Consider the following 26,463-nt stretch of genomic DNA (forward strand, 5'->3'; position numbering starts at 1 on the left):
CGTAGGAGTTGTACCCATCGTTTGGGCATGGGTTTGGCCCATCCTCGACCGCTCGCTCTCGCTCTTTCTCTCTTGCTCTCTCGCTCGCGTACAGGAGCGCTGGCAGGAGTGATTTTCTTTTTAGTTTAAGATTTGTCCTTTTTAAACTAAATTATTCCAACTGTCCCTTTAAATTATGGCCACGATTCGTATCCTTGTTCTCACTGTGTTTGTGTGTACGGCGTCCCGCTTACTGCCCGTCAGTTTCAATCAATTCTTCTCTCTTTTCCTTGCAGAAAATCTTCACCCGAAAGATCATTGAAGTGCTTGCATCCCAACGTTAACGTTTCTTACCACTCCCCCGTGTGTGCGCGTGTGTGTGTGCGTATTTGTGAGCCTGTGCGTGCATGTGCCGTGTGTGAAAAGTGCCAAGTGACAGTCGTCGTACCGTAGCAACCCGGTTTGTAGTTAGCGAAAGCAGCAGCAGCAGCAGCGATCGTAGTGTGCACCTCCTGTTTTTTGGTGTGTGGCGCCCGACAAGACACAGAACCAAAAGGAAAAACCCCTCGCGAGCACATCCACCCATAAGTAGCCGAAGAACAACGCGCCCATAAAAAATGGCCACCGAAACGGAAAACAAGCCCGTCGTAGCCGGCGAGGAAGAGAAGAAGGTGGTGGAGGCGGCGGCGGCGGCAGCAACCGCCACCGTGACCGAGGCAGCACCGGCCGATAAGGCGGCTGCGGCGGCTGGCGGCGGTGAAGCTGCGGCCGGCGGTGACGCGTCCGATAAGAAGCCGGAGGAGAAACCGGCCACCGGTGAGAATGCACCGGCGGGCGGTGAAGGCGATGGGGCGACCAGTTCCGATGCGGCCGCCGCCCCGGCCAAGAAGGAGAAGGAAGTGAAGCCCACCGTGCACAAGGTGAACTTCGAGAAGGACGTGGTGTATCTGTACCAGTTCACCCGCACACCGATGCTGCCGTCCATTTCGCCGTTCTGTCTGAAGGTGGAGACCTGGTTGCGCCTGGCCGGACTGAAGTATGAGGTAAGTGGCGTGGCGGATTTTTGCCGCCATTTGTGAAAAATAATCCGTCCAGCCTGTGCGGGGTGATCCGGGAAGGAAGGAAGGGATTTGTGCCCCCAGTCAATCAAATCGTTGAACGCGAGCGGCACTGTGCAGGGCGAAGGATCGGGGACCGGACCACGCCACGATGCAGTTGCGCGCGGGGGTTTGGGTGTTGTCTGGAAAAGTGGTACACGGGACAGAAGAGTGCGGGACGAGTCGAGTTGGTGGGATGCGGACGGATACCACAAGCGAGCGAGCGAACAGGAGAGTAGCAAGTAGATGATGAGAGTGCAAAAACCTGGCAGAGCAGCATCATCATCCCCCCAGCATCCATCTTTGCTGCTGGCGTGCTGGAGCAGTTTGGCTGAGTGTAGCATAAATTCAACAACCAGCAGCAACTGTGCTCTATTGCATTGACATTCTCTCTCTCTCGCTCTTTCTCTTTTTCGCTCCAGCTTTGCATTATGAGCACCAATACTTTCTTCTAACGAAATGTCCTGCCGAGATTCACCGCTTTTCGGTATCGAGATGGCACAGTTTTTTTTTGTGTGTACCGTATCGTGAGCGGTGTGTACAGTACGCACGCTCTCACGCTTGCTGTGAGCCTGTATGTGTGTGTGTGAGAGGGTCGTTGTCGCGCGAACCCAAAAACCGGGCCCTGGATCCTTCTTCCTTGCCGTTTCTACCCTGGCTAGGGCCCTTTTTCATCGCACCGAGCAAGAATGCTTCACCCTGTGTGCGCGCGTGTGTGTGTGTGTGTAACGCACTGGAAACGACGCGCTCCTTTACTGATGAAAGATGTGTGTGAGAGGGAGAGAGCATGGAATGTCGGAGCGAGTTGACGCGCCCGCTTGCTAGTTTCGTATGCGTGTGTGTGCGTGCGAGAGTGATTTTGTCCCGGCAGGAATGTGTTGTGTGCTGGTGTTGGTGTAAAACTCCCTGTGAAGCATAGAAATCACCCTCTTGCTGTTCAGACTGTTCTTTGTCGCGCGCGCATCCAAAGGGACCCACACGCACACCCATAAAACCACGAGTCTCACGTCGATGTGTGATACTGGTGGCTTTTAAAACGCGAGAAACGCGAATTCCACATTTTTATGCTTTGTTGCCCAGTGATATCAAAAGCCCCATAGAAGTGTGTTCCGGCGATAGGATCCGACGAGCAATTGGTGGTGGTGGTGGTGGTGTGTCATCCCTAGCTTGTTCCCTTTCCATGCTTGCCCCCTGTCTTCGTATATGGGTGCGTGCTTTTGTGCGTTTTTTGGGCAACATCTGCTTGTGGGCAGCTTTTGTTTCGTACGGGACAGGCTGCAAATTCCCTGACCTGCAGCACCAGAGAGTCCGATAAGTGAGGGCTTACCTGATCCATTTTCGGGTCATATGGAGTGGTCTAGTTGCTAAATGTGTGCTTGTATTTTATGGACATTTAGGACATGAAGGGCATTGAATGATCATATGAATGATATATCAGCTATCACGCTCCAGCTAAGGAAGCCACTTATGGCAAGACCTCCTTGAGGTTGTAGAGCCAAAGCACATGAAAAATATGTCATTAACGTGATAAATCCTACATGAAAAAGAGTATTCATTGGGAATCTCCCCAAACGAATGTATTTAAAAATTAAAGCCACACACAAAAACGCAAGCTTCCCATCAATACAGGGAAAATAATATTTCTGTTTGTTTTGCTACTTTCACATCTTGATTCATGATTCACCTATTTTCGCGATCCTATGCCACGTGCCAGACCAGGCAACAAGCTAGATAAGTAACGAAAAATCCGATCGGCATCATCATCATCAGCAGCAGCTTCTCGATCTGAAGATGTTTGCTCTCGGCTCGAAGTGAGATCAATCAACGATCCTATGCGTGTTCAGTTTCACCCGCATTTATTGTGTTGTTGTTGTTGTCTTCTCTTCTTGTCTCCCTCTGCGCTTCTTCCGTTTTTTTTTGTTTTTTTTCTCTCTCCTCCTTTTGTACGGTTGTAGATTTTTCTTTTGGTTACGCTTTTAAACGGTCCAACGGCGGCATACCTTTTTTATCAGAGCGTGAAAAAGGGAAAGCTTTCCACAAAACACACATACACACGGGTTCTTCTGACCAGATGTTGGCATCGGTGTGGCTATGGTTTTTCGGACCGACCGAGGCTGCACAAACTCCACAATGTTGTTTGCTTCATCTCCGCGGTTGGACCGAGAAGCCTATTAGCCGTGGAAAGAAAAAAAAAACAATTGACGATGAGTTTGGCGCGCGGGGTTCAGCAGACGCGAACCGCGACATCTCGCCGGAATGGATAAGCTTTTCCTTTACAAAACGGCTTTCCGTCTCGACTTTCGCCGATATTTCTTCACATTGTTTCTTGAAGATGATGGGACCGAGCTAAGGGAAGGGAGACGCTATGTCGAGACGACGCCCGCCAACCCACAAGACACAAAGGAAGAAGCAAAACCCATAAACCGGTAGAATATTTCGGTAACGACCTTGAGAAGGTAACGTTAGGCGTTCTGTGTTAAAAACCTCCAGCATTTCTTAAGGGTCGCCGAGGGCTGCAGAACAGGTGAAGACAGGTTAGAGAAGACTTGAGGTTTTATTGTTCCCAAACACACACACACGCTTACTGCTCTGGTGACGTTTAAGACGGCGACGGCCTTTTAAATGCGTCCGCCCATCATCATCTTACCTTATGTGTTGTATGTCCCTCCCCGACCTATCCAAAACAAGCGACGACTCCGCTGACGACCTCCCGACACCCATCTTCGTTCGGTTAGCCGCGGCATTATTTACATTACGGACCACCAACTTCAGGTCTGGGATGCGAAATTCTTTCATGCATATCTTTTTTCCTGTCTAGCGTGGAAGATGGAATATAATAGGGTCGGGCAGGGCAGGACACATTTAGCAAAATCCTCAACATACTACAAACGACACTAGACGATCGAGCGTGTGTGTGTGCAGGGCCCCGGGTTTTATTCGATGACTGGTTTATGCTTGCCCAAACACGCACCAAGATCACAGCAGGTAACACACAAGGAACACGTTTTGTGAATATCATTTTTGGTTTGTTGCCTATCTCTGGGCCAGAAGGTTCTTGTTTGAAGGGTAGCGAAATCAGGCTTAGCTATTCGAAAACGTGCGTTTATTCTGGAGCAATGTCCGTTGTTTGCCCGATGTACCTGATAATAAGTTTGTGCCCCTGAGCGCAATATATAATTGGACCTGCTCCTTAATGTCTTGTGGATGAGTGTCTTAGCAATTTCGGACCACTTACAGAATATTACAGATTGAGAGGAAATATCAGCAAATCAGTACTAACACTTCTGAATGTTGGACATGAATAGCATTATTCGGAGAGCAACTGGGCTGGCGCTGATAGTCCTTTAATGTCTCTAGTTCAGATATTTTTTTAAATTATGCGTCAGAATACTTTCGAAGAATTCTACCAAGTCCGGATCCCTAATCTTATCGCTTTTCATTTACTTACCTCTTCCAACATAATCAGTATCAATATGGTACTTATTCAAATGTTGAACCTCACCAAACAGTTTCCCAAGTATAAATCAACTACACACGCACGGTGTGAACTCGGTTGAACCAATACACTCGAGTGTGGGGGAAAGGTTTTATAATAATATTGTCTTGCTGCAAACCCTTGGCACTCCTTCCCGCAAAGACCAAATATCCAAATTGGTGGTTATCGTTATTATCGATTCAACAAACTACCACTTGGGAGATAGGAATCCTTCACCCATTGGGAACGATGTGGCCGTTCCGAAGAGTTTCAACGACAATGGCAAGAACTATGGCATAGTTTTAAGGGGTGGCAGCAGCAGATAAGACAAAGGAAATATCAATAACGACAAACCCAATGCTGTTGAAGAACTGATGTGAAGAAAATGTAGGTAATTTAGTATAATTTTGTCTTCTTCGTAACTTCAGGAAAGCGTTTGAGAGTGTCAATTTATTGGGTAATGCTGTAGGCGTAGCAGAGATACGGAATCTTAATTGGCTTTATTGGACACCCTTTTTGCATGTTGCAGTTGTTGACCTATATTGTAACACCGATACAACTCACTTTCTCACTTTCGTCTGGGCAGATTGCCATATATGGGCAGTCTGCCATTTTAAACAGGGTTCGTCATTTTTACGTGGGTTGGGCTGTACACAGCAGTGTGAACCGTTCTGAATATATTTATAAAACTCATTTGCTTTTCGACCCACGGCGGAGATTACGTGTCGAAGGAAGCGATGGAAATAAATCGCTTTAATTTGAAGCTTTTCGCTTCAAGCGTCTCGATGACGAAACAGTGATCCTTCGGCAAACGTGCTTTTAATGATGTGTCGCGGTACAACGATTTTTTTTGTTCTTGTCTTTCCTTGTCTGGATAATGTTTATTGCACTTGCATAGCTGGGATGTAGACAATTTGTAAGATCGCAACCTTTTCTTTGGCACAAAAACTCGTTTCGATAATGAAACATCACAAGAAAGGGAACTTGACACGAACGGGCAATAAACAGACAATAAACGGATTTGATAAGGGCACGCTTTCCCGAAATTAAGTGCCACAAGTGTCAAACCGCCGATCACTGGGTGTGTGTAGAGAGGGACCCCAACAGTCGTTTTTCTTCTGTGCTATTACTACTACGACCACTACTTATCAGACATGTCTTTACTTTCTACGTTCCCACAAAAAATGGTGTCTATCGCCGGCAAAATAGTAAAGTCATAAAGGGAAAGCACGACGCGGGTGTCTGCTGGGTGTGTGTGTGTGTAAAGGGTGTTATCCAGATGCTTGACGGAGCGTGCTTCTAGCGATAGGATAGTGAAATGAAGGAACGGTTCGATAAGAAGGAAGCATAAAAAAAGGAAGCATATTATACCCCGTTGTTCTGGTCTGACCTGGGAAAAGAGGAGGGGTGGGAATGTTGTAAGAGTGAGAAGGGTGGGGTAGAAAAGTGCTTCGGGTGAAAGTATGTTTTCCGTGTTATCTTCATCGGGATGTCTTCACTTCAGAACGCGACGCGCGTTGGTGGAAGCGTTGTGGGTGTGGCATTTAGCGTGGCGGCGGCCCGATGGAATGTTTGAAGCGCGTTTGAAAAGGGTTGGCTGAAGTGAGAAATTAAAGCCCCGGAACGTTCTACGGTTAGCGACCTAAAGCGAGCGATAAACACGACGCCGGGTAGGGGACACAAGGGCTTTAAATCTGTTATTTGCTTTCGTTTGGTCGATTTATTTGCTCGGTTAATGTTTGTTTTGAATGATAAGAATTTTATGCTGTTGAATGATTAAATATACTCATTTGTCACACTTCAAACCAAATTTTTGAAGAATGTAGCAACATTTCGTGACTCAGATTATAAAGGGCAAATAAGATTTTTCAGAGGTTTAACCAATATTGATAATTTTTGTTAGTTTTAAACTAAATAAAATAATTACTCGTTTGGCACAACACGATGTAAGTAAGTTGAAGAATGTATTACCGTCGTCTCTAGACTTTCACAGCTGTAGCCTGTGTCTCGCGGAGGAGCCGCTACAATGACGAGCTCTACGTGCTGTACGATGATCTTACCATCGTGCAGCGAATTAGACTCGCCAGGCTGCGGTGGGCTGGTCACGTCATGAGAATGACACCGGACGACCCAGCCCGTAAAGTCCTTTTAGGCCGTCCACACGGACAGAGGAGGCGTGGTAGGCTCAAATTGAGATGGAGTGATGCGTCCGCCAGAACGACCGGGATAATGGATTGGCAGACGACGGCGCTAAACCGTGAGCGGTATCGAGGATTGTTGCAGCAGGCCAAGACCGCAAAACGGTTGTAGCGCCTGATAAGTAAGTAAGTCTGTGTCTCTGAAGTCCCTTCGTTAGTAGTAGACTTCGATATAGACTAGATTTTAAGTGAGCCATTAGGACGAATTGCTCAACAAACGACTCTTGGGGACTACTCTCATAGGCTCTCTATACAATTTGTATCCTTATTACTCCTTATAACTCTTGCTGTCAATCTCTAACATCATTTCTTCATGATCAAGTTTAGAAAATCCAGCTCAAGTTAAGCTCATGCAATTTTTTTTTCTTGCGATGTAGATACAAAAGTTACTACAAAACAAAATGTCAAAAATGCGTCACTTTGTTTGGGTGGCCATTTTGTGTAGCTAAAACCTTCAACAAAACGTGGGGTATCGAACGAAAGACATAAATGCGCATCCCCCATTCTCGGGGTAATGAGTGACATAATTATTCAAATTAGAGAATAGCTGCACGTGCAGCTTGCACTAGAGCGACGGCAGAGCACTCTAAATGAATTTTTATGAGTTTATTACATTACACAAGAGCGAGTGAAATGGTTGCTCATTTTGTTTCCCTCTTCCTTTTTATCATGATCATGATGGTATCACGCCTGCTGAAAAGTAAAAAGTCTGCACATAGCTCGTTTCTCCGATGAAAAATTAGACACATCTTGGTTGTGGAAAAAAAAAATGTTGCTGATAAATTGAATTAGACAGTCCGACATGTTGTTTTTGATGTTCCCGTATGGACATGGCGATACTTAGTAAGACTCTTCTTATACCAAATACCGAAATATGGAGCGTAAGGTTGCGATGGACCGATTCTGAGGAACAGTCCACCAGCTGACACACCACCAGAGCCAGTAATATAATTCGTTTATCGTTGAGGACATTCCTCTCGGGTTAATAGACCAGATGGTTTCGGTGCTTCCGTTTTTGGTCGAATAGGATGCGGGCGGGTGGCGTCGTTTTTGAGCATTCCTGCCCGTTTGAAATTTCTACAGGCAATTGTAAATATTTACATTTAAATTGCTAACCGGTCGTACACGGATGGGTCTCTGTGTTTCGTTAATTTTCCAAAGCATTATGCTCGTGCAAGTACAACCACAGTGGCGTCGTGTGTGGGTTTTGTAAACTGAACGGGGGAATAGTTTGGAGATAGAATTACCGCACCGTAACACTTGCCCACTTTACGATGGTAATAGAGAAATCATCTGTTGGTAAAGTAATTGGGAGACTAATTCCATAGTTAGCCCAGGTCACAGTTCGGACATCAGATCCGTGGGTTAGGTTCACAGTCTCCTTACATGCAAATAAATGCCAGCGGTAGAAAGTTTTACTCACTGATCGATATTTATTTCTCTGTGTTCAAGAGTGCCGGCATATATTTACGACCTAATCACGAGCGACTGTTCTTTGGCCACACGAACCCTTATCATACGCTGCTTTCTCAGGTCAGACAGACCATTAAATTGTAAAATCCCGCGACATGACTGTTCCCGGTCGTTCCGGTTGTTCACTCGCGCCGGCTGCACCCGTCGGGCGAGGGAGCGAAAGTCGACAAATCAACCTCAAACCTTCACGCAATGCGCCCGCGAATATATGGCATAAGATGCGGGAAAGCGGCGGCACTACAACAATAGGCCGGCAGCAATCAAACATTGCCCCTCCACCGTCATAAAAAAAGAGCCGCATAATTCTTCCATCGGAGGTTCAACGGGTGCAATAAAGAAAAAGTCACTAGTAGCTGCTTGTGGTGTGTGATGGTAGCGCCCAGCGAACTGTAGAAGGAAACGGAAAAAGGGTCTTTGACAACAGTGATCAATCGGTGTCGATGAGGGAGAAGGCGATGCATTGGTGGGGAAGGGAAGGGTGGAAAAAGATACGGGAGAAGTGCATCGATTCGTTAAGCGATGGTCGATTAATTTAATTTTGTTTCCAATAAATCAATCAATTCGATACCACCGGAATTGGTCTCCGGGATTGGCTTCCGAGCTGATGCCCCTCGAGGGTGAAATCTAGCAAACGGGTCCCGCATAGGAAATTTAGTGAACGCGTATGACACGGTCTTTGCTCCCCGAGTTAAACTACCTAATGAGAGCATCGGTTCAGAAAGAAAGGCTTTCCTTTTCCTCTGCCCCGTAATGTGTCATTTGTAAGCGGTTGGATGGATTTTGGACATGGTGGACACGGTCGGACATTTAAAGATGTCCGGTTGCTTAGGTCCTCGAATAACCCTTTTCCCTTATCAAGTTTAGAATAACATGGTTGAAACTCAAAAGCCGAGTTAAAGAAGAAGGAACGGTAGCCGAAAGGAGAATATTTCTTTCGCTTCTTTACCGGATGCTGGCTGGTGGTAGACTGTCGCCGAGGCAAGAGCGTTGTCCAAACGGGTTGATTTGACGTTGACATGTTTTCGGATCAATTATTCAATTGATTCAATTCTCTGCCGTTTCGCTAGCACCTTCTGGTGCGGTACGAACAGCAACAGCTTGCTGGTCGGGTACGTTTGTATCCGAAATTCTGAAGCTGAGGCTGTGGATTATACGGAGATATATGCATAGATTCAATCGTTCCGGTGACGTATGTCGAACATACAAACGATGCAGCGTTATTTTGAATAAAACTGAGGAAAAGTGAACAAAGAAGATGAATCTGGCCAACAAGTAATATTGTAAGATCCAGCATCTAAAGAGGGAAACCAAGGATTTAGCGCTATGATTAAGATGATAGTGGATTTGCCTAAACGTACTAGGATATTTTGTACAAAGTGAACATTGTGTTAGTTTCAAAACTTGCCGACAATGTCCAAGATGAAGTAGGTAGTCCGAGTGACAATCATTCAGAATACGTTGCAGATCTGTTTGACAAGGAGACCGTTGTCGATCGAAGAGACCTCCAACTGCTCTTAGCAAAGACCAACTTTTTTTTTGTTGGGAATTCTCTGTTTGAGGATCCTACTTGATAATTCTATCCCCAAGAGGCTGTCAGATTGCAATTCTGATTGCTGCTGAGGATAGATTATGCATGTCGGAAGTCAATTCACAATTACAAATTTGCTTATGGCACTTTAAACCGTTTTTAACAATCTCTTGCTATCAGTTTTGTCTCTTTCCCTTTTTTAAAATGTTTTTATCATATCAATCTAAAATAAAAATGCTAGCAAGAGGAAACTCGATACATAAAATGCTATGAATGAATGAAAAGGATATTTTTCTGTTGCGATCATCATTAATGTTACCATTAATTGAACGCTTTTTTATTACGTTGGCGTACACCATCAACTCATCCATTTTTTCTCTGATCATTATGATGATGCTGTACGATGTGGATATTATGCGCTCGCGCTCGCCCCCTATTGCAAAGTGCTTCGGGAGAAAGTCTCGTGCCGAGAAGTGAAGGCACTTCACACGAATTCCGTCCAACGTAATGTGTACCATGGTCTGTGCCATGGTGGTAGACTTTTTAATTTAATGTCTATTTATTTGTGCACCACTTCAGTTTCGGTGGCATCATTATAATGTTGTGGTTTTTCTACGTGTTTGTATGTAATTGATTTTCCGTTGGACTCCATCTTTCTTTTGAACATAGAAAAACAGCCTCATCCATTCGACGTGAATATATGAGATGAGTTGCTTCAAGCAACACCATGCTCTGCTTGGTGAAAGGTCAATACACTTTCCAACCATCAAATGTATCATTTGCCTAGGTTTGTTTCCGTTTTTTTTGCCACCGCGAAGGGCAATAGTTATGCTGGTGCAATTTGCAACCGGCAGACCGGTTAAATGGACGGAAGAGATGGTTTGGAAATAAAAAGTGAGTGGCAACTCCTCCGGACCTCCGGAAGGTGAAATAAAAAAAAATGGCAGATCGTTTATACGCAGTGCTTGAAGTGTTCCAATGAAGAAGAGCATGATTTCCCTTCGCTCGGTGTCTGTATGTGTTTTTTTAATCGACATCTGGTCGCGTGTGTGGGCTGCCTTACATCATCATCACAGCCACACACAACCGCGGGAAGAAACAGTGTCCATTTGACTCTCGCCGGTGCCATTGACCTGGGGCGGATCTTGGAAGAAATGCTTTGCCGAATTGCGCATCAATGTGGTACTTTACCGAGCGTAACATTGTAGCCCCATCATTGAGATAGGCCTCAACAGTTGAGCTGAGATGTGTCATCTTGTTTCGAGGACTTCCATAGTTCCCAACGGCTCATTGACGAGACGCGTACCGAACGGGGCACCCTCATTCATGAATTGCAAATGGAATGTGTCGTCTTCTTGTGTTGGTCTTATCGGTGTAACGTCGGACGACGATGATTTGCTTGTCCGAGCGGGGCAGTAATGTATGTAGCATAGTGTCCAGTAGTCGAAAATAAGAAAGTGAAATTAAATTGAGCCGTGTTGCTCGTTACTGCTGTTTGCTTGGAACCGGGGGTCTTCTCTGAGTCTCTCTACTGATTTGCACTGTCCATCACCAAGACTGTTCGACAAAACCAGCAGCACACGGCTGAAGGTCTCCATTTTGTGTATATCGTTGGTTTTTTTTTGCAGTTTGTAATATGATTTTTGCAACACAATCTGTCCGCTTTCCCGTAAGATCATCAATCATTCCACCCCATCTCCGGACACGCGTTCTTGTTTGGGGGGGCGCGTTGGGAATCATCGTCGGTACGAGCCTCCTGTCACACGACGGCCGATCTGTCATAATGTATGAGCGTACTCCAGCAGCATAGTAGTGAGGCACGCCCCATCCCGTGCTGCCGGTGTTCGCGTGCCTGTCACGGTAGGAAAAAGCTACCAGTTTTTTCGCGTGCACAAGCTTTTGAAGCGTGAAGGATTTCTTCAAGAGATTGACACTGCAAGCTCTAACCATTTATCACCACCAGGGAATATCCGTTTGTTGAACACAAAAGGTGTGTTGTTGTGATTATTTCAACAACAAAAAACTCGTGGAAGGAGAAGCACGGAGAGTGCTTCCGTTTGGAACAGCTGTGTTTTGAAACAATCGAGTCGAATTCTTGAAATCGGAGGAGGCTTTTCCTTTCGTAGTCTTCCGGGGGATGCATACCAAATGTAGCAAAACAAAGGCGAAGATGTTGTCGTCTTTGAATTAGCTTTTCGCCTTGATGACCTTGGGGACGTTGCGGAGTGTCCCGAAACGTGCAATGGGTACAAACGCTGGTGATCATCGTATTGAGATGAATAATTCATGTCTCGCGCTTAGAAGCGCTTGCAAGTGGTGAATGCAAGCGTCGTGCGTTTGATGGAAGTGGTTGAGTTTTAATTTGATGCCTGATAATGATGAAAAATGTTTTGAAGGCATTCTGAAGGTATTGTTTTAAGTGTGATTAATTTTTTATTAGATTTGATGCGCTAGGATAGTGTTGGAACTTCAAAGAATTCTTCAAATTTGGTTAAGGTGCTGTTAGACGAACACGATGGAGGTCATCAGAAGTCCCATCTTCATTGAGTTTCAATTAATTTAGTATCTTGAAATGATGTCATTAAATGCATAGAGTTTCTGAGATGTATTTTGTCTTACATGAGCAGCTCATAGTATATTCATAGTAGTCCCAAAGTTGATCTCAGTTATCATATGTCCTGCTCGATAAACAGAACATCCATTCTTTAAACGTTAGTTGCTACCAAGTTTAAACGAAGTCTTAGGATTTAATTATTTGCTTAACTCCTTCTTACGCTGTCGGATAACCTAAGAGATTTTGGGTATAATCGTTGGAGTTCAACCCTAGAGAATGTTCGAAACCTTGGGGAAAAATTAAAGAAAAAATACGGAATTACCCCTTAAAAATTCCCGATAATCAAGAAGCACATAATTCGTTCTATACGGTATAATCTGCCCATTCACCGGCAACATTGTTGTACTGCACTGTTCGTCTCGCCCAAGTGCAGTTAAAAATGTGCGCCTAATTAAATAGCAATCAGCGTACGTGAATTTTGCTTCATCAAGTAGCGGTCGAATTGGCTGTATGTGTGACGCCCAACACCTACCCTTGGCGGGGTCATATCCAGCCAACGGTGGCATTGCGCTTCTCTCACTCAAGGAACGCTTAAAGCTTGAGGTTGCCTGCTATACTGCTTCAAGAACCTGTCCAGTGGACGGTTGACGTAGAACCACCGTGGTCAGTTAATGTTCTTGGCAAACCCACACACCCTTAATGACTTTCCGGATCTTGAAAGGAGTCGGTCTATCGTGGGGAGAAGGAAACCCTGATGCTCCAAAGCGAATCGGTAAAAATGCAATAATTATGGTACCAGGTTATGATGGGTCATCAAGGGTAATAATTATTAGGATTGCAAACCTTTCTTTTCCCGAAAAAGAAGCACGGTGGAGTGGAGCTATTTTTATCTGCCACAGAGTCCTTGCTTCATTTACAACTTACACCTGGAGGTGGACTGTGGAGCTGTAACTCGTTTGTAACTCGTTCAAGTCCCATAAGAAATTAATGTTTTAAATTTTGTCATTTCACTGTACGACTGCTACATTTGACCCTAGACTAGACTAGACAGATCCCATAGGGGTTATATATAGGGCTAGTCGTGCCGGGCATGTTTACTTCACGCGGTCAGTAGGGTGTTGCGTTGGGACACACGAAATATTTCACCCAACATGGCGCCAAACACGAAACCGTTCCAACGCGCTGTTGTCGGCTTGAGTGTATCTAAATCCCGCTGCTCAATGAAAAATTCATCCTCGCGCGGGCACGTGCTTCGTTGTTTCGTTTGCATCCGACTATCTCTGACCCAAAGAAGAAGCTACCCCTTGCAGCGTTGTCTATCGCCGCGACGGCTACAGATGTTTTCTGTAAAAGCGTGCGGAAACTTGGGACAGATTTATGACAACCGGTGTGTGTGTGTGTTGGATTGGGCGCTTTTCCGGTTTGTTTTTGCTATCGAAAAACGAAAACACCAACCGTGGAGGAAAATGTGATTGACCGCTTCCCCTTTCTATTTCCATTTTGTGGAGGCTCCACTTTTTTCTCTTTCAATATCTTTATCACTAAGGCGGTGGAGGAAAAATGACTCCATCACGTTTGAAGTAGAAAACAATTTTCGATAATGGAAAAGAAAAAGATTTCCGGCAAGATGGTGGCATTGTGGTGAGAATTGGCCGCTCTACGTGTCTTTGCCTTGCCTCGGAATTGGTCTTTGGACCGATTCCGTTTCTCTCTTATACTTAATTGACAGTTTCACGGTGTGAACGGGGAGAAAATTGCCATTTTGGAGTGGCGCAATTTTGCTGCTCCCTCTGTCATTTTCCATCCAATCCACTCCTAATCCATCGTTGGGATCGGTTTTCCGATGGCAATTGCAAGGCGTCAAAATTATTACTCTCTTGCACAACACCATCCATCCCGAAGCGAATGCGATATTATTTGCGCTTGTTCTCGTTCCAGCGAGCACCAGGTGTCGCTCGGGCATTTGTTAAACGCAGAAGGTTTTCGTTGCAGATTTTTAACGGTGGCGTCGCGAGCTGGCTGACGCGAAAGGAAGAAAGCAAATCGGTTCCGATGTGCAGTGCTTTCCTATAGGGCAGAGGCAATATGAAAAGGAGACGTTTTTTGTTTCGGTACGAGCTTTCTTCGAGGCTCGTTCCGCAAACCAATGGAGCGCAATTGTTGTGTTGGTTCAACATCTCTACCACCGTCATCATCGGCGGTGCGCCAAGACTTTCAATATTATAGCAATCATATTCGATCCAGCATTTTTATCTTCCGCGCATTGCCTGCCTGATGTTGTTGCAAGCTCTCGAGGCAAGATTATTGAAGTGGAAAACATGCTCGTTGCTTTTTCTTTTCTTGGCACCCACCTTGGCAATGGTGGTCAGGTTTGGTAAATGTAAAGCAATAAATAGAAAGTCCTACCAGTTGTCCAGCTAGGAAAGCTCAGCTTGATCTCTCTCGGCTGCATTTGAGGATGGCGAAGGAAAAGCGATAACCAATGGTTATTATTTGTCGTTTCCGGACGTTGGATTAAATGCTTTCCCTTATCAAACCCCGTATACCATGCACGCGCTTGTACTTTACGAGATTAAATAGAACAATCCTGTAGAATGGGTTTTGTGTGTGTGTTTTTTTGCTTCTTACTGCAGTTCTTTGGTTTTATTCTATTTTTCCCCCCGACGACTCTGAGCATCGTCCAGTACTATCGGGCTCAGCCCATCACACAAACAGCTCACGTTATTGTAGGTCCCACCGCTGGGAGGTCGCTTATCACAGCATTAATTTATTGTTCAGTTGCATCATTTGAATATGCTCGTGTGTGTGTGTATGCCCGTCCGCGCAACACTTCGTCGTCAGCCTCTCTGGACCTAGTAGGGGTTGATTTCAGCTCGGCGCGGATTAGCTCATCGTGGTTTGCTGTCTCTCAAAAACAGTGGACGGTTAACTGGGAGCGGTCCCCGGGTTTGGTTTTGTGCTGCTAGCCGAGACTGTGGACTCGCGGGATTATCTGTCAGTATGTGGTCCTCCAATGTTTGTTGGTGATATTGGGAGGCGATTCTATGTACACGCCTGCATCGAACGTGTGTCAGGAGGAACGGCAAGAAACTGAGGTCCCTGCTGTGATGGAGGTTTTTTTTTTTTGCTACAAAATCGTGTGTCTTCTGTGGTCGTCCAGTTCCGTCCATTCGCGTTCACTGCGGCTGATGGCGTGTGCCATTTCCAGGGATAGGAAACCGGCACAAAAATAGTGTCTGACTCATCCGGCTCGTATCAGTTGGGATTGCTGCTTCTACCCTTCCCGTCGGAACTGGTTTGCTCTGCGCTGGTCGTGGAGTTTAGCTTGATTAGACGAGCTGGTTTAGCGTTCTTGTGTTATTGTTTTTAATGAGAATTTCAAAGCTTGTTGTACCGTTGGGCGAAGTGAAGCCATTTTCGCTGACTCATTTGCTTATGCTTGTGAGCATTAAAAGCATAAGAGAGAGGGTTTATTAATCAAAATTCGTGGAATTATTTTATTGGTACCGTGTAAAGTAGGTTCGAACAGGGGTATATAATTGATAAAGTCGTTAACGTTCATAGGAACACTGTCAACTACAAGCTCTCGTATTGGTAACAATTAATTGGTTTCAACAATGCTTGTTGTTTCACGGTTTGCTCGGTGTGTTAAAATCAAATTGTCGAACGACGAACTCCGCAAGCGTGTGCGCTTTTGCTACACAGCCGCAACCGCGTCTTATCGCATATCAAATCACTCGATCCATTTTAAATTGCATCCAGCCAAGGTCGAGAATGTTGAGGCCCAAATCGACACTAATTGCTTCATCGGACACATTCCACGCACGTAGTCCACGTACGTGCACCGTTTCCCTATGGGTGCGGAGACGGCGTCTTCTTTGCCACTTGGAATGCGCCAACCCAAGCTGGACGACACTTAATAAGATGCACCCAGACGCGTTTTCCAGTGCAGTGCAGCCGCAGCCACATCTAGCCTTAGGTCATGCATGTAAATAATTTCTGCCCCAGACTTGAGGTGATTGTAGCAATATAAATAAATGTACGCGGTTGCATTCTTATCTTGACCCCATCGTCCTCACCACTGATAGTTGAGTGCTGGGGTGGTGTGGAGCTTAAGGCATGTCTGGTGAAGTCTTGCTTGGAAGCCTCCTCCCATCACTTCCCTCGTGCTTGGGGCGTTGTTCTGTTCATCTTCCTACCTACACAACAATAATGGCCGAGGCCGGACAGTGGTGGCGCAGACTGATTTTTGAATCGAAGATAAGCATTTATGCGATAGCCTCTCGGTGACCTAACCGCTTCCTCTGGCGTCATCTTCATGAGCTTTTTGCTGTTTGTAGTGCAGCGGACAGCATCCGCAGACACACGGTGCCCATTGCGAAAGGAAGGTTATCGTTGTGGATGTCTTCGGGGTAGAACTATAGCTGGACGAGTCGGTTGTTTGGTTTTTTTTTGCTCCACTTCTACCAACTTCAAGCGCCGCGCTATTTGAAGAAATTAGTCGTTAGCTAATTGGTTCGCCTACGTTCTGCGGTTTTTTTTTTATTAAACCCAAGCTGAAGACAACAGTCGGAGCGCGATGAAGACATAGCAGGCTCCAAAGGGGGGTGGAGCTTGGATGTTGGGGTCATCAGTTTTTTTAATACCCTGGAAACGCAACCCAGGTCCTAGTCGTTTTGCTTGAGTTCATTAAGATTAGCTAAGGGAAGAATTTGTTTAGACTCTGTATGTGTGTTTTTGTGTGTTGTGTTCGAGACTCCTATTCACTCATTGCTGGTAAAGGTTCCGTTGGAGTGCCCAAAAACAAAAAAATGAACATCCCAAGGGAAGAGGTTGGCAGAGTGCTTGTCGGACCTGCCGCGACAAGGAGCGTGGACTCTAGTGGTGAGATTTTTGATTAATTAGTCACAGCAATTTTCCATGCCGCGGTCGTCATCGTCAGTGTGGAAGGTTAAGTTGGCGTTAATTAAGCATCAAGTTAGACGATAGGAAACTGGGACCACATAGAGAAGCAAGGATCGCTAAACAACAATCGCACGCCAATGATTGAAGACGTAGATAATATTTTGGCATGGTGTGTGTCGGTAGTCATTTTTGTCCGGTTGTTAGAAATGAAATTCACTCTCTCGCGGAAACGCTTTTTTCCACTAAGTCTTGCCGGCTCTGCCGTTTTAAAGGGGAAATTTATATGGCACCAAAAATGTAACATGGCTGTGCGATTTTTAGCATAGACAACGCAGCACCAAAAAGAAGAAAGAGACATTTTGTTTAGCCAAATGTTTGCGCGGAACGACCACCAGCAACATGTAGAATCGGTCCCTTGGGACTCATCCGGGAGAATACTGGGGGTCGTCTCCAGCGGTTGCCAGAGTTAATATGCTTTGCTATCAGCAATGAGGAGGGGTTGTGGTTTTAAAATTATGACATCGCCGATTTATGATTATTCTTCTTTCATGATAGGCAAATTTACGGTACACTTCTGCCGAGTTGGTGGTGTGGTGTAATTACCAGGCGATAATAAAATACAACTCAAGTACCACTATCCTTCCGGCCGGACCTTCCCTATGAGATGAGAAAAACGTGGGGCATAGTGAGTTTATTTTTGGAACTCCTAGACGACGTTGATGTATAAGCGTGCGTGAAGTTGCAACAAGGGAACATTACCGCACTGCTGGAAATAGTGGTGTATCGTAGGGCATTTACCTCTGGCAGGGCTTGTAGCCAACGGCAGGGCAGGTTCACCATGATGTGTGTTTCACGTGACGAGTGCTCCACAGTTGCAAGAACTGTTCCGGCAATGAGACGTATGATGAACAGATGTGAAAATTGAGCGCGTTTATTACTGCTCTTATGCGCTTACGAGGCCGCGCTAGATGAGGAAGCCGTAGATTGACATCGCGAAAGCGCTGTGTCGACGATTCATTGCCCAATAGATTTGTACATAACGCTAAGCGGTGTATGCGGTTCCCCTTTCTTTCGGTGTATGCATTCAATCTCTCGATATTGCTGCCAAACACTGATGTTTGAAGCAACTCGCCTGCCAAGGAAAGTATCATAATGAGCCATGGTTCGTTCTATGCCATCGTCTTGCTTATCTTGATGTACGACCACTTCAGAGCTGATTTACTGTGTGCACCGCTTAACCTTCCAGTCCGAAAACGTGGCAGACCCTGCGCCGCCACCATGATCGTGGGGCGTGTGATGATCGAGTTGAAGAAGTGTAGATTTTCTCAACTCTACCGCACTTAAGGGCGGTCGCGGATAACGTGTGTGCCAGCCAGGAGGGCCTAGGACCTTGGATCTGGGTAGTTCAAGTGCCCACGCAGATCAAGTGGTTTTCCAACCGACGGCCGATGGGATTGGGTTGGGCAGGGTCGTGTTGGGGTGATCTGGTGTGACTGGTCCCGAGGGAAAGATTCGCAGGCTCGCGGCATCGTCACACAGGGAAATGGGAGCGGTTGCACATGGTCATATCAATCATTGGTGTTTCACATCAGCGTTTTCACTTGGCTCTGGTGTACGTGACGATGGCAGGATAGGTGATGGTTGATGTGCTCCCCCGCCTATGCCACACACTCCAGGATGACCCTTTTTGTATCCCCCGGTGCCTGCTGCGGGGCCTGTAAAGTGCACGCACGCATTCCAAAACCCTTTTTTCAGCGTGTGGTACCGGCAACTGGGGTGTGTAAGTACTGTTTGGAGTTTCCTCCGGTCTCCACGCGCCCGGGATTGGCACACATAATGCGTGCGATGTATGTAATATGTGCTATTTGGAAAATTATTTTTAAAAATAGCCTTCCGCTTCACTGTTGCTATGGTCGCCCGGCTGGCCGATTGGGTAGGCCAAAGTAGAAAAAAAACGGAAAGGAAATTAAACTTCTCAAGGTTAAGGAGAGTATGCGAAGCGGTTTGTATCGTATCTTTGCCACCCATGTTTTTTTTTTTTCATTCCTTTCGCCTGTGGTTGCTGTAAACTGTACTCAGCTTCATCGACCGCACCCGTAGCTAACCGGTATGTCCGTGTATCCGGTTGACGATGAAGATCAAGCCGGGTTAGTCTTTGGAAACCATTTCCCCCTACAGTTGGTGGACTGTGCTCACGTGAAGTGAGGGTTTGATGCGAAGGGAAAGCGCGGGAAGAAAGTGTGTGCCGTACTGGGCAATGAGCATACTTGCACATGGAAGCTGTTGCACATGGGCATGAGTAATCGTTCTGTCTGATCCAATTACCACTTAGGATAAAGCTAGTGGATCTTGGCTAGGGAGAGAGTTCATACAGTTTGATTTGTGGTCCTGGAATATCTCTTTGTGTTTAAGTTTTAATACGTCATAATTCTAAATTTTGTTTCTTTCTTCTTTATCGTTTTAGGTAAGTGATTTGGATCTCATATGCTGCACTACACCAAGTACGCAAGGAAGCGGTAAAAATTTAAACAATATCTGTAAGAATTTTATTGTAATTCCGACCAAATCCGACTGTCACTTTCGCTTGGTGTTTGATGGCAATGATTGCAAATAATTTATAACAGCATCATTAGATTGGGCTCATCAAGAATCATTATCGCAACAAGGCAACAACAGCTGACGGGGGCTACATTTGATCATGGCTGCGGATAAATATTTACCCTCCTCACGAAGCTTCCAGTTTGTTTTCAGAAGCAGCGAAAACAAATTGTGTTTATGCATGATAAACTGTTTGTTAGAGTGTTCTAGACCCGGCGCTATTCTGCGCCGGCATGCTCGATTTTTTTTGTTTTCCTCCGCAAGTGCGTGCTTAACATCGACCGAGACTTTTGGGATTAGACGAGACACGAACGGGTGGTTTTGATTATTTCTTTTCGCGTGTACAAACGACGAGCGTCAAAATACGAAAACCATATGTGTGTTGCTTTGGCGTGCGTAATCGTTGGTCAGCTTACTCTTTATAGTTCTGTGGACAGGGGTCATGTTGGAGCTGTGGAGGTATCGGTTTGGTCAGACCTCAGCCACGTGTGGGAAGGGTGATTTGATGTGTGTGACTACAATGGTGATAAAGATTTTAGTGTCATCATACTTTTAATAATTTAATTTGATGCATTAACAAGCTGATTAGAGTCACAACTCTTCTGTTGTCAGAGTTTTTATGACTGATCTATGATAATGACTATATTGGGACTATCAGGGAAAAATGTTTGATGTGCTGCAGTTAGACGAGACGTGCTCAGCAACAATTACATCACGTTCTAGGATTGCTGTCTCGCTAGAACCAAACCCGAAATGCAGCTCTTTGCAAAAGCAACTCTCAAAGCGGGGAAAAACGTCTCCCCCCAAAATTATCTTTGTCCGAACAAGGTTTGCGTAAGTGGAGTGCCCATACAAAAGCAGCGCAAGGAAGAATAAACGTTCAATCGAGACTTCACGAGATAGCAGAGCGTTAGCTTATTTTTAGAAAATCGATACCAATCAAAACTGCAAAACTGTACGTGTAATTTTGCTCAGGGATGACCTGCTGGGTGAGTTGAACTGCCGTCGTGCAGCAAACTTTTCGGGGATAAGATTCCAGCACCGCCTGATGAGAGAGATTATGTTTGAGTGAAAGAAGAAGCGAAAAACGTGCAACAGACACCACACCCGACAGTGTACATGCCGTGAGCTTGTAACGACTGGGGAATGTATATGATTGGAAAGTGCGTCAGCGTGAAGTGTGGTGGTTGTTTGATAAGTGAAGCAAAGTAGATGGGTAAAGGGATGAAGGCGTGTCTTGTGAGCTATGTTCAGACAAAAAGGTTCGCGAGGCGCAATCATCTTCGTTCGGTCCATCGAAAGATTACGTGGTAAATAATTCGGGGGGAAAGTTTAGCGCTGGAAGAAGCGTTCAATGTGCAAGGGCGATGGTGGTTACAACGAAGTCAGGTGTTGATATGGGGCACTGGACGGTACTGGTGGTGGATGCGAGGGAAGCGGTAAACTGTGATAAACATTGAATTTCGGTTGCGGTCTCATAATTTCACGTACCGCACCAACTCTCCAGCGTCATGCATATGAAGCGTAGGGGCGCGATCCAACACGATCGAATATTGTTGCTTCTCACCGTTGCGTGGCTGGAGTGGTTTCACGAATGTGTGTTCCTCAAGCCGTGTATTCGTCGGACCGAACAGTGATGGTTGGGAAATCCAACCAGCTAGACGAGCGTTGGAATGTGTTACCAGGGTTGGAAGGAGGGGGTCTGGTGGGGTGAACTGTGTGGTTGGTGAATTTTTGAACGATCGGTCACGTGTTCGATTCGAATGGTGCTGGTATATTCAGAAAAGAAATGCGCCTAACAGCATACCGTTTTTTTGGGACGTGCGTGGAAACTCTGGTTCCGCTGCGCGTATCCAAACATCCAAATCACCTCCACAGTGGTATCCGTTTCGTTCGCGGTTGGAGCGATGATTTGAGGTGCCGCACACTTTTGGTGACGATGGCTTATGGGCAATGCTTTTAGGGTTTTGTCCGAAAATGTAATTACCCATAATTATCGCACCATACGTGGTGTCTTGATGGGAGACACACTTGCGAAGGGAAGTGTATGCTCGGTCACTACCAAATGGTCAGTTGTATGCTGATCAACTGACCAAAATTTGTTAGAGAGTCTTGGGTACTGCGTGTGGAATAGATAATGAAATGCTATGCGATGGTACGTTTGTTTTTCCTACTAACGATCGTTGAAGGACTCCATGGGCTTCTTTATGTATATGGAGGAATTCCATTGCTCAAATGTCAAACTAGACAAATGCGAATGACTACAACTGTGTGCGAGTGACTATAATATGTATTTCTGAAGGTAATTGGCGCTATTACTGCATCAGTATTAAAATATGTTTTATTATCCACATTATGGTTCTTGGTGCCGTGACCAGGATCATACTGAAATCAAATACTGATCATACTGATTTCAATTTCATTTGAAACCCGTAACGCGACATAGCTTCTTTTTTTTAAATAAAAATAATATCAAATCGAAAATGGAACACCTTCTCATTAACGTTCCAGGTTCGCGGAATTTCAATTAATTCCCCACCGCTGCTTGGGTCACGCGCCACAAGTGCAGTAGGTTAATGATGCTTTTTTTAAAATTTCATTTCACACGTTGTTTCGGGTTTGAAAAATCAGCGCAAAAAATCGATCAGTTCTCGTTTATATAGTAGCAAGCGGCGGTAGCAGCGCTTACACAGGTCCACACAGCTCCCGTAAAGTCACAGTCACCCGTTTGGGAGCATGATTTTCTCGTTAACCCCCATAGTCGGATTGCAGGGCGTGCATGCACACGGTTGTTGTTTGTCGGTGGGGTTAGCTGAAGCGGAACGAACCAAATTCGTTACCAATCAGGTGAATTCATTGGAGCAAATTAGTACAAACCATATTAGTGGCTAATCAGAGCTATTTAAAGCGGGACTTTTGGTGGTGTGGCTTTTTATTGTCAGAATTTGACATTTCCAGAGCGGGTATAGGAATCTGGGTGAAATAAATTTCTGTATTTTTACTACAAATGACTCTTTAGCCGTAAAAGTCCAATGCTACGACAAACTATTCAATATGTGCTCCAAAGTGATACCGGTTATCATACATCCCAACGAAAAGCAAGCAGAAAAACACCAATCCAATAATGGTGCCAGTAGCAGGACAACGTTGCGTGCGCTTGTATGCGTATCGAGGAAATTGAATTTTCCCTGCCCACCATGGCGCCGGCTACAACGACGCAGAGTCTCACTTTTACCGGCTCAGCATCCCTGTGGCGCTTGGAAAAAAAAGGGTGTCTAGATGGAAACCGAAAGTGAGCGAAGCAGTGGTTTGGCGGAAGGGCACGTTCGGTGAATGTGGGCAGGATGTATCAATCTACTCGTTGCGCGGAAATTGCCTTTCGTGATCGCATCGAACTCTGCGGTGAGACGGGCCTATCGGATTGAGTGGTTGCAAGAGGAAAAAAAAACGTCTGGTTGATCGATCGAGCGTCCTGATTAGATTTTTGGGGGGTTAGGACCTGATTACAAGTGCTGCGAGTGCGAGTTTGCTTCCTTTTTCGGGCAGTGCCCACGAAAAGGTCAATCCCGACCGGCAATATCTGTATCTTAAGATGTACGGAAATTGCGAGATTAACATTCACATCGGATTGTCCAGGCATTTTGTGGATGTCTTTTAGTACAAGCCAAAATGAAGTAACAATGTGAAGATGTTGCAGAGGACGGACTAAATTACTGTGGACTGGAGATATATTGAACGAAGCGAACCGAACGAAAACCTCATCCTTGAATGTTTGACATGCATGCGAAGGTGAGTTGTGAGTGCCCGAATGTTTGAATTGTGGCCTGCATTAGGTAAATATTTATGCGAGATCTATGTTTAATAAACCATCCTGCCAGAGGTCTCTCGACGAGCGTCACTGACGAAATGTCCGGCAGTGTGCTGTCTCGGGTTTAAAATCATGAGAACTTCTCGCCCCTTTCGGACCAATCCCCCACCATTGTAGGGGATGGGTTTGGCCGTGTTTTCCTACCGTCGAAGGGCAACAAATGTAAACTATCTTCTCCTTTCTGAAGATGGATCCAGATACACGTATAGGAAGGTAAACGCGTGTCGCCTTCATCATTCAAACGGTCTTCTAATGAGCGCGCGCGCACGCCTTGGATGACTACGAGTGAGATGTATTTGTATGACGTATTGCTGCAGGGTGGAAAAAGTGTTGGCTGTAACTACAAAAGAATGAATGTATCAAACTCTCCAACCCTGGAAGAGTGGACCATGTTTGTTTATGTAGATGTCCGGCGCAGGGTGCAGCAGCAGCAGGCGACTACCAAAGTCACTCCGGACCCTAATGCAACGAACGGCATTGACGATCATGAACCCTTTGTTTCCTTTTCCGTGCAAGCCGATGTTGGTTGAAACGGTGGTCCCGTTTGGTGGAACGGAACCGTGGAAATGTGAAATTTTCGACGCCTGTGGCCCCCATCGGCGCGACCCCGTAAGGCCGCGCCTGATGCAGATAGGCCGTTAACTGACACGGTTGTGGAGTAAACTATTCGGCTGCCGATCGGTTTTGCCACGGCAGCACAATTAGGGGTAAAGTTTATCTTACGTTGCTTTACTGGCGGGGATAATCTGTCGGAAGGTGTGTGTTGTGAGGAGTCATGACGGGTATGTTGAGAAGTACACATTGAATGTCGTAAAATTGGTGAAGAAGTGCAAGTTATTGTGTTTATGTGCAATTAGCATTAAATTGGCATTTATTGCCAATTAAATTAAAATGTACATCAGATGTCAAACATTGCTAGCGGGATAGCTTTCTCCACCATTAAATACTCGTTAATACCTATCTGTTCTTGAACTATAACTGTCATAAGGTATTACTACATGAGTGTTAAAATCCATCGCAATTGAGCACACTAAGCGATCTTTGGGACTAGCCTATCTGGTGTCATTTCTCGTGACATGACCTACAGATACCCAGAATGTGACATTCTATGAATTGATATGCAGAGGAACCACATTTTCTTTCCTCGTATATTGATCTTAAGACTTCCTCACCTTAGCAGGGGCCACCAGGCCGGTAGAGTCGACAAGCACGCCAGTCTTTACACGGCAGGACCAGGGTTCAATTCCCATCCGGACTTAGCCTTGGTCTTATCCAAGCTAAATTAACTGTATCTTATAAGTTGGCTTTTGATCATAAAAAATAGTCAGTCTCATAAACTTGGAGCAAATTTCCTAGTGATCCAAGGTCTTTCAAATATTTTCTACACCTTCATTCCTCACGTGGCGCTAGTTGCATTCCAATTGAACTCTTTATTGGCATTGAGAGACTTAATTTGCATTATACTCGGATATATCTGGATATCGTTTTATGTGATCCATCTGCTTTAGTAGGAATGGATTATTACTTTCTCAAGCCGCTAGCAAAGGATAAGCAATTAAATCTGTAGCGATTTTGAACTGATTTTGGACTATGAAAGTTAATATCTCAGATTTGGTTAGGTTACTTTCAAGACAGAATCAATTCTGCTTCTCTATGCTTTTTGAACCCGTTGGGCAACTGTTTCTTTTCCACGTTTTGCTGCACTCGCCTGTTCAAGTGCTGCAGGAAAGTACGTGACGCATCGAATATATTTCAAGTGATGGTTTAAAGTTACATACAGGCCAACTGCGGTACGCACACGGACGGGAAAGATTCAACCTATGGGTGGTTGAAGTTTGAAAGAAATTCATTCATAAGTTTTTCTTCGTGCTGCACTCCCCCTACCCCGTTTTACCAGTTCCATCAGGCTCAAGAGTCACGAGGCATCAGTGGTTCAATGTTATATTGATGAGGTTACAACCGGAAAAAGGTTGTTCTAACTGTGGAACGCTGTGTACGGTTCCGCCGTTCGAAGAATGATCTTCACGCCCGCTAAACTTCACATGTGACCGAGTTCGATGATCATTGGTGCAGCAGCGGGTATGCACTGGAAAACCCGCGCCGTCTGGAGTCTGTTTTAGTTTGTTACTTTTTCTCGCTCTCTTTTTCGAGTGGGTGCGCACATTCATGAGTGTTAATGAAAAGTGCATCCACCGCACATTGCCTCTGCCGGTCTGTGTCTACGGTGGACTGTGCTGCTGTGTAGTTTTTAAACGCAGCAGATGACGCACTAAGCGGTGTAGTTGCAGCTGAATGGCTACGATATGCACACCGCCATAGAGCTGTCGAGAGCGGTGCTACAGACCGGCCTACGCAAAGGAACAATCAACTGCATTCTTGGGGCTTGCGATTGCGATTACTGTGCATAAAGAATAGCCCCCGGAGGGCATTTGCTTGCCAATGCCATACTTTCAGCATTATTGTGACCATTCTTGACCACGGTTGCGATTAAAAGGGTTACGGCGTTAAGGCAACGCTGAACGAAAGATGTGGCTGGGATAAGCTGCTTAATAATTCATTAGCGCAGCAATGCCATCCTGTCGGGGTGGCGGTGGTCGACGCGACATGCTTTATGCTGCTGAAGATGTACCAATAACGGCACAGACGGGCTTGAAGGACAGCAGCATCGTGTGGCAATAGGATTGTATTATACAGACGCGGTTTGCAGTTGTAATTATATTAAATGTAGAGGCGAGTGAATTGCATTCGATTTTGTGTTGCGAAATTGTGTGTGTGTGTGTGTGTGTGG

The 26,463-nt window shown here is 45.6% G+C and overlaps 1 protein-coding gene across 7 annotated transcripts in view; it reads left to right on the forward strand.

Moving 5' to 3' along the window:
• Positions 1–26,463, forward strand: part of LOC118504180 (failed axon connections) — a 47,763-nt gene that overhangs the window by 1,110 nt on the left and 20,190 nt on the right. For all 7 annotated transcript variants that reach the window (XM_036038332.1, XM_036038339.1, XM_036038338.1 and 4 more), the window contains exon 2: positions 276–1,022. In XM_036038332.1, coding sequence (XP_035894225.1) covers positions 597–1,022 — 426 coding nt within the window. In that variant the 5' untranslated portion in view covers positions 276–596. The remainder of the gene's footprint in view (positions 1–275; positions 1,023–26,463) is intronic.

This window comes from Anopheles stephensi, chromosome 2 (genome assembly GCF_013141755.1).
Source record: "Anopheles stephensi strain Indian chromosome 2, UCI_ANSTEP_V1.0, whole genome shotgun sequence".
NCBI classification, from domain to species: domain Eukaryota; kingdom Metazoa; phylum Arthropoda; class Insecta; order Diptera; family Culicidae; genus Anopheles; species Anopheles stephensi.